Genomic DNA, 12,206 nt, shown 5'->3' on the forward strand with positions numbered 1-12,206 from the left:
GCAGTCTGTTTGGAAGATTTTGACTGGGCTTCATCAAATGCAGCACCTTTGTCAAAAAATGATCCCAATAACTTTTCCAAACCAGAGAAATCAAAATAATGGAAACTCTTCATGGTATCAAGCACCAAAAACACATCACCTTTTAAGAGAAGAGATACAATCAATTGAAGTATTCATTATTTTTTCACGAAGGTCGACCCACAGTCTTTGAAGAAATTCATTTTGATGATCAAATAAAAATTTCCCTCCATCAAATGCAAGAAGGGCAGCAGGCTTGGGAGTTGCATTGGGAATCGCCAAAATAGAACCTTCTTTTGGTATTGCTTCACCGGCTGAAAGAACTGCAATTGATGTGTTTGGTCTCATGATCGATTTTTGGATGCCTTGTGAATCATGATTATCATCAGCATTCAATAAGTATTTCTCCACCTAAAAAATTTAATGACAAAAGAGTGTGTTGGAAAACAAATAAAAAAAAGAGAGAAAGGAAATAAAAAAAAATACCTCTCCCACAAAGCTTCCCACAAGTCTCGGGTCTCCGATTACACTATCAATGTCAATGACTCTTGGCTCAGAAGGGTTAGAGTTCTTTTTGGCCCTTTTCCAATGATGGTCCGCAGTGCTACTCTCACTATCTTGAAAGTCCTTTCTCTTATTAATCTCTAAAAGTTCAATGGCACGATCACTATGATCTTTGGGACGAGAGTCTTCACCAAGAAACCCATTTTCATACTCACAAGTTTTGTCTTCTCTCAAATTTTCACAAGACTTTGAGATAGTCAAAATCGTTATATTTTCTTCCAAATAATTTCCATGTACTATTTCCCAACACTTCTTATACTCATCGGAGCAGAATCACTTCGCATTTGGGGGCATGGATGGAAATTTCACTCTAGACATTGAATTGGAAAGAGTAATCAACCGCCAAAAAAGAAGCTCTTCATCCAAAGAAGCTTTGCGGACGTCTCAAACAAGAACCCCTGGTGGTATCTGGTAAAATCCAAACTGACGAATGAAGCGGTGAGGACTATAAGGTTCAACAAAGAAGCGGCTTCGTTGGCGCAAAGACAGATAGCTGGAACGGATGGCAATAAAATAATTATGCTCAAGTTCCTCCGTGTTTCCATTATCAAGATATAAAAAGTTCTTACTTCTTGTGATCATGGTGCAAGTCCAAGAAGCAAAATCTCCTTTGTGAATTCTTTTGCGAGCTTCAATTGAATCATAATGTTTTGCGCTCCCTTCGCCAGAAAAGATTGCCATTTTGGGGCCACGTGCTCCTTGCCAAACTTGGGTGTGAGTTTTAAAGTAATGCGCAAGCCAACCATAGATGAAGCGTGTAGAAAAAGTCGCACATGCACGAGATGGATTTCAAGAAGCAGCAATTTTCTTGAGGCCTCGATAAATGCTCGTCAACGTTGGAACAGCAAGACCCACCTTCCGCCCACTAGCCATGATGCTGGCCATCTTGAAGGTATTTGGACGAATCATTTTGGCACCGCTTTGAGGAAGGACAAATACACATAACCAACAAGATAAATATGCCGCCAAGTATGTCTAATCTCTAGAGTTATCTCTGATGCCAAGCTTCGAAAATATAGTATTCTCTAACCATTCTTCGTGTGTCTTGAGATCTCCAAGTGGATTATATGTGGATTCGGGAGGCACTGTCTTTTTATCTCTACGTGGGGGAGGTGAATGATACCGAAAAGCCTTCTTGAACCAAAATCTAACCCACTGATCAATAGTCACTTCAGAGCACAGATCATCTTTTGAATTTCCTCGAAGAATGTAAAAGACATGAAGTAAGTGAATGCAAGATCGAGGAAAGAATCTGCTACCCGCTTCATCAACGCCGGTGAGCTCCTTGGCACTAGGAACAACTTCATCATATAAATTTTCGGTAATGGACAGGCCCAACAAAGAGTGCAAATCCCACAAAGAGATAGATAATTCGCCATGTGAAGTCAATAACGTATTTGAACGGACACCATGCCTCGCAAAATGCCTTCATAATGTTGGGATCTCGGTCATATGTGAATAATGAAGCATAAATTGGGTCATACATTTGCGCCGCTCGAAGCCTATGATCACATCGGCTAATATTAATATCTTCAGCCCACTTCCAATATCCTTTGATGTAATGAAATTCGCCAAAAAATTAGAATGTGTCATCCTACTTTGCCTTGCCTTCAATAATACGTCTTCCCAATGATGACAATGAAACATGCTCTAGCAATTGCTGATGGTGAGTTGCCCGCAAAGCCCAAACTTTAGAATTCTTGGTGAAAGGAGTCTCGATGGACCACTCGGGAGTATAAAGTAAGTTTGTCAGTCTCGGCCATGGTTTTGCATAACGACCAGCCACGGGCTCATCAACAACCAAAATAGTGTCTTTCTCTTCGGGTTGACCTTATTCATCAAGAATCATCAAACGTTGAGTGCCGAAAGAAAAATATATGTCTTTGAAGAAGACCATTGTGCTACCTAAAAAAAATATTTGTAAATACATGTGTAATATAATATAAAAAAATAATAATAAATAAATAAAACAAACTGAATACGTGTAAATATGTAAATAATAACAACAGTAATAATAAAACTCAATATACATATATATATATATACGATTATGCATGTATACGTAAACTAAAAAATATATAATCATAATATAATAATAATAATAATAATAATAATAATAATAATAATAATAATAATAAAACATGTGTAGAAAATAAAAACATACATATATAAATACGATACGTAGCAAAATAATAATAACATAACATATGCACATATAAATAAAATGTAAGTAATATTTAAAAAATTAAAAGAGAAGAAAAGTGAAACTTACGTGTACAGAGTATATTGAGAAGCAACTCGGAGTTTCAATTAGTGTTTTAATAAACCCAAACTTCTGCATATTTAATCAACCCTATTCAAAGTTAAAAAAACAAAACAAAATAAATAAATAATACAAAATAAGATAAATAATAATGTATAGGAATGTGTATATTTACGTAAGTATATAAAATAATAATAATAATAATAATAATAATAATAATAATAATAGCAACAACAAGTATATTCATTGTGATCTAGACATGCACCTGTGTCATCCCGAACCAATGAAGATTTAAGGGGTTATGACAAGACAACTTTTGTCTTCAAAGACATGCATAAATTTCGTCAGAGAAAAAGAAGAAGAAAGTGCATGGGGCAAGTACCCAAAAAAATAAACAGAGGAAGGGCATACCCGTGCAACGTATGAAAAGTCAAATTGAAGTCTCAACTTCAACTCAAAATCGTGGATGTAAGCTTCGGGCCGAGTCTCTGCAAATTTCACAATTCGAGAAGTCAGAATCAGACAAAAAAAAAAGTGTAAGCACGGAAAAAAAGAAAAGAAAAAGAAAAGCCGTGAATGGAAAAGAGAAAATGGGATAGATGTTCATACTTATGCTTTGATCAAGAGAGACAAAGTTTACTCTAATGCTTCTCTAGTTGAAGAAGTGTGCATGAAAAAAAGGAAAAAAAAACTTCCATTCAAAGAGTATGCATGAATTGATAAATAAAAGTTTCTATATTTCTCTTACTTGAGCTGGAAGAAAAAAATTCTTTCTAAGGAAATATGAAAAATTCATAAATTAGAGATGGACAATACAAGATACGAAAATGAATTCTCCCACGTGGGACCGGCCTAAATTTCTTGAATTTGTCTCGAGGCTTGAATCCATTTGCGTCTGTCCTACTTCCATATTATGCATTAAAAAAATAGGAATAAAGAGCCTAATTTTTGGAAATAAATTATCTTGACTTATTCACATAAAAAATATCAGCATTTGTGAATAAGTCTCGAGGGGTCATTTGTAGACAATTAAATTTGTTGACCCTAAAATTATGGAAAGTACAAAAGAAGTATATATATTAAATATCATTAAAAAATAATTGACTATTTATTGAAAATTAAATTCCTACAAAAATAAATAGTTAATTAATTGATATTTTAATATATTTTGTGAGAAAATCAAGATTTTAAATCAAGATTGTATCTTGCAATAAATGGAATGAAATGCTAATATTTTTAATATTTCAAATCAAATCTTGAATCAAATGAAAAAAAATACTAATATTTTTAGTATTTAAAATCAAATATTGTGATTAATGAAAGATAATCACAAATAAATCAGGATGAGCCAATCAAATTATGACACATCATCAAATGGAAATTGTAGGAATCTGCATCCTTCAACTCTGCATCCTTCAACGGGGGCAAATGACCAAGAAAAAAAAATAACACAGAGAAGACTGAAGAAAAAGAGTAGAAGAATTCAAAATTTATCTCTCACGTCATCTTCAAGAAGTTCAACGAAGATCAAGGCAAGGCGTTATTCAAGGAATTGATTGCGTTATTCTTCAACATATTTAAATACATTCAAATTTAAGAAGATTTTGTTATTCACCAAATTCAAAATCAACAAAATTCAAGAAGCCATTCAAGGCATTCATCGCGTTCTTTTCAAATTTTGAAGGTTAATTCGATAACAATTTATGAACACATTGAATTAACATTATCAAGATATCTTCCAAGAACATCAAACACCAAAAAATTCACATTTCACAATAAATTGTCATAGAATCAAGGGATTATCTATTCACTAATCTTTATTTAATTCACTTTGTATCATTTTTTATTTCTTAATTTCAAGAAATTGCGCTACAAATATATTTGTTGACTTGTTTTTTGATTTGTTAATCTTTCTTTGCGTAGAATTTGTATTGATTGAGTTGTACTTGGTAGTGCCTTTTTCTTTGTGGATAAAGTTGTTGCGCATTGATTTCCGAATGCAATTTTGTGGTTCGAGGAGTGGATTGCACTTTTAGTAATGAAATGTTGCCTTGTATCTAATACATCAATGCTAGACTTGTCTGAGTTGTCTCCTTTGTTAACTCATGCATCGAATGTTATCGTATCCTTTGTTCAAGTGTAATTGAATATGCAGAAGAGGGCCTTGGTTCATCAAATGATAGGTTCTTAAACATGCTGATACATTTCTGTGGTTCTCATCTTTTTTTTATTCCTGGAAAATTTTCTGTTTTACTGAATTCATTAGAATTATTCAACCTCTAGTTTGGCTTCTAAACTCTTGTTTGTAAATTCTTTCCTTTCAGATGTGCTTGCTGAGTTGGAGACAAAGCTCAATTTCTTGAAAGGCATATTACATATAGAAGGCCATGTGTGATGCCATTTTTATCTTGATTTGCGCATATCATTATGTTTATGTTGCGACTTGGTGATGTGAAAATTTCACTCCCCGTTTCACGGAATCTGGCCATTTTAAGCCTCAAGGACATAAGAAAGGTCCTAAAAGCATCATCAGATGTTAAAAACCTCAAACTTGGTAAAAGCATTCATGCCCAATTGGTTATATCCAATCACATGTCAAGAGACCATGTAATCGAGAGGAACTCTTTGATCAATCTTTACTCAAAATGTGGTGAAATAGTGACTGCACGCAAACTATTTGATAAAATGCGGAAAAGGAATATTGTTTCATGGGGTAGTTTAATGGCTGGGTATTTGCACCACGGTCCTGAAGCAGAGGTTCTTAGGCTGTTTAGAAACATGGTCAAAGAGGGTAAACTAGACCCAAATAAGTTTATTCTAGCAACTGTTATTTCGTGTTGTTCTAAATGTGGGTTGCTTGATGAAGGTCAGCAATGTCATGGCTATGCTCTGAAATCCGGATCGATGATTCACCCATATGTAAAGAATGCACTTGTATTGTTGTATTCAACGTGGTCAGCTGTGAAAGAGGCCATGCAGGTTTTGGATTCAGCTAGTGGATCGGATATATGCACCTATAATTCTCTTTTAAGTGGTCTCCTGGATCAAGGGTATTTGAGGGAAGCATCAGATGTTCTGGGCATGATGATGGGTGAATGTGAGATCAAAGAGTGGGACATTGTAGCATTTGTTAATGTCCTTGGATTCTGTACTCTTGTCAAGGATTTAAATTTGGGCAGACAGATACACAACATAGTATCGAAGATTGGCGTGGATTGTGATTTATTTGTTGGTAGTGCCACCATAGATATGTATGGAAAATGTGGTGAAATATCATCCATGAGGAAAGTTTTTGACAGCTTGCAAACTAAAAATGTGGTTACCTGGACTTCACTATTATCAGCTTATATGCAGAATGAGTGCTTCGAAGAGGCATTGAAACAGCTTTCTCAAATAGACCTTGAGGATGTTGTTCCAAATGAATACACATTTGTCGTGCTTTTGAACTCATGTGCTGGTTTGTCTGCTGTTGGATACGGTAAATTATTACACGCACGTGTTGAGAAGATAGGGATGAATTTTTGCACGAACGTGGGAAATGCTGTGATTTACATGTATTCAAGGTGTGGTCTGATTGAAGATGCCAAAAGTGCTTTCACTCATATCTTATTTCCGGATGTCATATCTTGGAACTCAATTATTTCTGGTTGCTCCAACCACGGACTCGGGGAGGAGGCCTTGACTGCGTTTCAACAGATGTTAGCTGCAAAACAACGACCAAATTATGTAACTTTTGTTGGGGTGCTATCTGCTTGTGCATCCTTAGGCAGGGTAGATGAAGGGTTTTATTATATGGATCATATGATGCGAGAGATTGGCATTGAACCCGGATTAGAGCATTACACCTGTATTGTGGGGCTTCTGTGCAGGGCAGGAAGGCTTGATGAAGCTGAGAATTTTATGAGATCAAAACCAATAAGATGGGATGTTGTTGCGTGGAGAACTTTGCTCAATGCATGTCATGTTCACAGGCATTATGGCTTGGGAAAAAGAGTTGCAGAAATTGTGCTGCATATGAATCCTAGCGATGTCGGAACATACATCTTGATGTCAAATCTGCATGCTAAAGCAAGGAGATGGGATAAAGTGGTGGTAGTACGAAAGTTAACGAGAGAAAGGAAGATAAAGAAAGAGCCTGGACTGAGCTGGATAGAAATAAGGAATGACACACATATATTTGTTTCAGATGACAACAAACACGCGGAATCCGTTCAAATTCGTGAAAAGGTTAAGAAACTGTTGACAGAAATTAAATCTCTGGGTTATATTCCAGATACAGCTTCTGAGTTGCACGATGTGGAAGAAGAACAGAAAGAGGACTACCTTAGTTACCATAGTGAGAAGTTGGCTATATCATATGGACTCATGAAAACACCTCCAGGGGCACCAATTCGTGTGATTAAAAACCTAAGAATATGTGATGACTGTCATTCTGCTGCTAAATATATCTCGAAAGCCACAAAGAGAATGATAATTGTCAGAGATGTGCACCGTTTTCATCATTTTAGGGATGGACGTTGTTCATGTGCTGACTACTGGTGAAATGCGGCTCACTCTTAAGTCTTAATCATTTAATGGGAGATTAGAGGAAAATATTCCCGATGCGTTGGGTAGGCGATTTGATGCCCATTTGATTTGATGCAGCAGCCTCTCATTGTAAGATGCAGGAAATAGCCCAACCGAACACTTTTTTCACTGCTCTGTAAGTTGTTCAGAGCTCTTAAATTGATAAAATTCTCTGACGGTGGTTGAAGCACAAAATGTCCACTCCTGTTGTTACATATGTTTTGCCTGGTTATACATGCAGTTTAGTGGATGATTAATGTAACCTGTCGAAAGAAAATGTAATTTCTCCTTATTTAGCCGTTTGTACTTTGCTGCAGTCTTGACTCATAGAAGTATTTGTGCCGTAGGACAATAAGAAAGCAAGAATTAAAATCATGTACTTTTCACTTGACTGATATTATTCTAGTAATATTCAAACTGGAAAACTAGTGGCAACGATCATATGCATGACAGAAGATTGCCAAAAGATACCGTATGCTTACTTAACAAAAACTCTCCCAGCTATTCTGTGTTCTAATACACATAGTCGAGGTAAGTGAAATACCAGGGGTAGGTTAACAACTGTGTGCTTGGATATAAGTTGCATGCATATACAAGTGTAGTGAAAGAAGATGTATGCCTCTTTCAAGTCACTTGATATGTTAACATACTTCAATGATAGTAAGTCTGCTTATCTAAACATCTTTCAGACCATACAGAAGAACATGGAAGGCCGGCGTGGTTATTCAACCAGCAGGAAGTAGAAAGCATTTCTGTAACCCATACTTCGGCGGTTCAGCAGGCATGGGCAGTAGGTGAGAAGGACCAGCAGAAGCCGTTACTCCCCTTCATAATTTTTAAACTTCTATTTTTCATATTCCATTACATAAGTTTCTACATTCTAGCTCTGATGCTGGGCATCAAAAGCAATTTTATGTATCATCCTCGATATATAGAGTTCTTCCGTAAAGCTAAATGACATTTAGTGCGATGAGGTATACTGAAATTTCTCTTGATAATGAATGGCATTCAAGACAGTTTCCGAGAACATTACAATGTTGAGAGTGATAGGGAAAACTGTTGAAACAATTACTAGAATTCAAACAGAGTATAAGCATAGAATCAGATCTGTGACTCCAGTGAGGTGTTGTATTAAGTATTAACATTAAATTACATTGTACACACAAAAAAGAAAATAGAAGGTTCTATAGATGCTAGTAGTCGATAAATATCATCAGGATGTACGTAAAACCTCCAGATTCCAAACTCTTCTCACCTGATGTGGCCTCTATTCTAACATCTACTTGAACTTTAGAAAATAAAACGCTTGTCTCAAAGTTGATACATGCCATTGTTCTCGACGACGATCGTCTGAATGTAACAGAAGCTTGCTATTTACCGGTCAGCAGATTGGTACTCCCCTGAAAATTTTTTGACAGCCTCGTTTGCTTTCTGAGATTCCGCCGTCCTTTCTTCGATTTTCTTTTTCTCCCTGAAGATCACGTATCAGTGGAGGATGTTATTGAAAGGACGTACTAATTTGCGAGGACAAAGCTTAGTAAGCTTGTGCCACTGACAAGCATATTTATGACTACAGGTACAACCTCCAACAGGAAAATCATAAAAAGAGAACTAGAAATAAGCAAGCCTGAAAATGAGTAAGTGATTTACACTTGAATTGATATTATTACTGAATTAATTGAAAGTGGAAAATAATCCCATAAAAAGAATGAACTCTAGGATGAACATCTGATATGAACACAGTTGGAGAGGAGAATCTTTTACCTATCAACATATTCTTTTAACAGTTCTTTTGCTTGAACCAGTTTGGAAAGCAAATTGCGATAGACATCAAGATCCCGATCAACACTTTTCTTATTCACATTCAGAGCGCCACAAAGCTGTCAAGCATAAAAAAAAATATAAAATTCCATAGAATGCAAAACTCATTTGTATTGTTTTTCTCTTTAATGTGATAATATTGGTCTGACGCAACATTCATATTTCCTCACTTGCACAACAATTTATGTACAGCGAGTACAGAAAAAGACCAGACACTAATTTTCAAGTCTTGGTTTTCGTTTTTAATAGATTGATTCGGGGATTTATATCGATTAACTCATGGTATTGGCCCCGCCATCTCAGCCTGTCTGATTTTGGTTAAGAAAAAAGATGCGAGGACAAACAAGGTGGAATTAACTGCTACAAATTGGGAAACTAGTCTAAAACAATGAGAAGGCATTCATAGCCTGTTCCTGTTCTTCTAGGCTGTCCACCAAAACAGAGCCAGGGAAATGAGGATATTGTTGATGCATCCCAACTAAAGTTCTTCCATGTTCCAGTTTGAGTTGCCTATGGAAGACTCCAAAGTATGAAGGAATAAAGCTGTTGGACAGTAGGGCAAATAAACCCAAAAAAGAAAATAAAAGCAAGATGGCATTTCCGATATCCGCAGAAACCTTTTTGGTGTTTCCTTACCGTAAGGGGACTTCTCAAGAGATTAACTCTGATAAAATCAAATTTTGTAGCAAACAAAATTTAAGCTTGAGGTTGAGCATATTGTATGCTTCCTGGAAACTCCAAATAATCAGGTACCGACTGTTCGCACATGGTTTTGTCTAGACTCAGCCCACTCTACCAATTTGGAGATGTTTAACGGACTCAGCAAACACATCCATGAACTGAAACCTCCTCTCAGAGCTAAATGTGCCTTTCTGGAAGCTCCTTTATGTGAACTATACGGAAGTATATCTACCACCACACTAGCAACAATAGGGAAAAAGTATTACCTTTTCTAATACGGTTGGTTCAGTGGCATTTGCTAACTCGAGCAAACGGAAGAGACCAACTGCAAAAAAGCGGCTGTAGCTGAAACTTCCTGAGCTCCCGGCTCTTTCTGCAATATCTTTCATATAACCTTCAATTTCTCCTTCTCTCGATCCAAAATCAACTAAAGTACTAGAAGATTGAGCACGAGCCCATTCTTCTAACTTCACAGCATCAGCCCTGTTGTATAAAAAATACCAGAAGAAATTACCCTAGCCACTTTAAATCTGAGAGAAGTCTGCAACAAAGATATCGACATGTTTTTCCTATACATAAATACACAGAGACACACACTACTTTTAGGCAAAATTCTGATTAATGGAAGGCATGATATTCAGAATTTAGCAATATCAAGTCAGTGGCACAGAAGACGCTTCATAGCTGTTGACGCATGATGTACAATCAAAATTGAAATGACCCATTAACTATGACGAATAGTTATCTGTTTTGAACTTAAGTTACATCAGTGACAAATGAACCCAACAAACACAAAAAGGTAATAGAAAATGAACAGCAAAATGTTTTCCACGTGCCTGTATTGGGCAGGATCCTCCTTTAGAGCCTCGATGTAAGCTTTGAAAATGGCATCCCGATCCTCATCACTTGGGTAACCATCCATGAGTTGATCATACACGGTCACAAAACCAAGTGCAAACACCGGATCATATCGGTATGATTTCTTGTATCTCATCAAATGCTGCTGAACAATCAGCTCTTGTAGTACAGTGTTGTATATACTTGGAATTGGCCTTTTATAAGCCTTCAAGAAATTGAGCTTTGTCTCGGACACAGGAGGCACATCTGAAACCAACAAATTTCCTGATAAAATTACAGAAGCCGCTCTAAAGTAGAGCTAAAGTCCTAAACCGAATCAGAAATTCATTAAGACACAGTTTTCAGGAAAAAAAAAATACATTCAAGAATCTATGATAGATTGCTCTTCCATGTATTCCATCACACTTGCAAAGAGTAGGCAATTACAGCATTTTGAGCACAATACACGAGGCGACAACAAGATCACTAAAAATGTCACCTGGTCGTCAGAAAAAAAACCACAGATTGGCATTTCTCAACTTTTTATTTATGCACAAACAAAACGCAAGTATCAACTCAATCGATCCAATTACAATGTAAAATGCATAGAACGGAAAGAAGAAACCAATTACAGGAAAAGAAAACAAAAAACTGCCTTCAACTTCTACATCCGATTATGAGTTCAAAAATTGTTACGCTATCACGAAGCATTCGGCCGCTTCACACTCTCTTCTGCTGCAATTAAGAGAACCAACAGAATTCCGCACCAAATTTAACCAAAAAAAAAAAAAAAAAGAGGTGAAACCTGCCTGTGGTAGTGGACATGCAATGAACCACCATTCGAGTTGAACTGGAAGCACGGAAGCTGCACGCATCATACGACACCATACCGCGGAACCTAACAGCATCGAAATTGGAAGGCAACAGAGCATGGAATTTCCGGTCGGAGGATTGAGCGATAGCAGTGATGGATACAGAAGTAACGGCCGCCATTGCAGAGATCAGTTATCTGTTTTTTCATACAAATTTGAGTTCAGAGTGGGGATTGGCTCTCCATTTGGATTCAACAAGATGGGTGGATTGAAGGATTATCCGGGTGGGATTTTCTTTTATTTATTTTTAAATTTATCAATTCGCCCAATAGAAACTTGACACGTGGGCTCAACTCGAACCTTGGGATTTTTGGCAATGAAATAATAAAACAAAAATGAGTTTTCTGGAAAAAAACGCATACGGATTTTTTTGGATTTATTTTCGTAAAATATTTTTCATAAATACACTTACTTATATTTAACAAAAGAGAAAATTTTATTTTTCGTTTTTTTATGTTTGTTTTTTCGATTTTAATTTCATATATATTATAAAATTTCAGTTTTAATCTTACATTTTATTTTTTTATAATCTTTATTATTTTTCATTAAGAGTCGACTTTTATTTATAATCTTTATTATTTCTC

At 36.2% G+C, this 12,206-nt stretch overlaps 2 protein-coding genes across 3 annotated transcripts; one reads left to right on the forward strand and one right to left on the reverse strand.

Moving 5' to 3' along the window:
• Positions 1 to 4,689: 4,689 nt before the first annotated feature.
• On the forward strand, positions 4,690 to 8,393 carry LOC140881762 (pentatricopeptide repeat-containing protein At5g39680). 2 transcript variants are annotated; one of them, XR_012150040.1, is made up of 3 exons: positions 4,690 to 5,028; positions 5,170 to 7,547; positions 8,101 to 8,393. XR_012150040.1 is itself a non-coding variant. In XM_073287321.1 (2 exons), exon 2 carries the CDS (start codon positions 5,273 to 5,275, stop codon positions 7,385 to 7,387), a length of 2,115 nt encoding a protein of 704 aa, XP_073143422.1. In that variant the 5' UTR covers positions 4,690 to 5,028; positions 5,170 to 5,272; the 3' UTR covers positions 7,388 to 7,673. The 2 variants fall into 2 exon arrangements, 1 of the variants encoding a protein (XP_073143422.1); XM_073287321.1 differs by lacking the exon at positions 8,101 to 8,393 and having other exon boundaries at positions 5,170 to 7,673.
• A 108-nt stretch (positions 8,394 to 8,501) lies between these two features.
• On the reverse strand, positions 8,502 to 11,823 carry LOC140881763 (protein THYLAKOID FORMATION1, chloroplastic). The gene is made up of 5 exons (XM_073287322.1): positions 11,560 to 11,823; positions 10,750 to 11,017; positions 10,180 to 10,396; positions 9,176 to 9,291; positions 8,502 to 8,882 (listed from the first exon to the last, which is right to left on the reverse strand). The coding sequence occupies exons 1-5, from the start codon at positions 11,741 to 11,743 to the stop codon at positions 8,786 to 8,788; spliced, it is 882 nt and encodes a 293-aa protein (XP_073143423.1). The 5' UTR covers positions 11,744 to 11,823; the 3' UTR covers positions 8,502 to 8,785.
• Positions 11,824 to 12,206: the final 383 nt, after the last annotated feature.

This window comes from Henckelia pumila, chromosome 2 (genome assembly GCF_033568475.1).
Source record: "Henckelia pumila isolate YLH828 chromosome 2, ASM3356847v2, whole genome shotgun sequence".
NCBI lineage: Eukaryota > Viridiplantae > Streptophyta > Magnoliopsida > Lamiales > Gesneriaceae > Henckelia > Henckelia pumila.

What these genes read in the sequence shown, in the direction of transcription:
- LOC140881763 (XM_073287322.1), bottom strand. Translation starts at nt 11,743, where the DNA reads ATGGCGGCCGTTACTTCTGTATCCATCACTGCTATCGCTCAATCCTCC. An exon ending in TTGCATGTCCACTACCACAG is followed by an intron (nt 11,018 to 11,559) that starts GCAGGTTTCACC and finishes TGTTGGTTTCAG; the next exon opens with ATGTGCCTCCTGTGTCCGAG. An exon ending in AACCAACCGTATTAGAAAAG is followed by an intron (nt 9,292 to 10,179) that starts GTAATACTTTTT and finishes TATGCTTGACAG; the next exon opens with CTTTGTGGCGCTCTGAATGT.
- LOC140881762 (XM_073287321.1), top strand. Translation starts at nt 5,273, where the DNA reads ATGTTTATGTTGCGACTTGGTGATGTGAAAATTTCACTCCCCGTTTCA.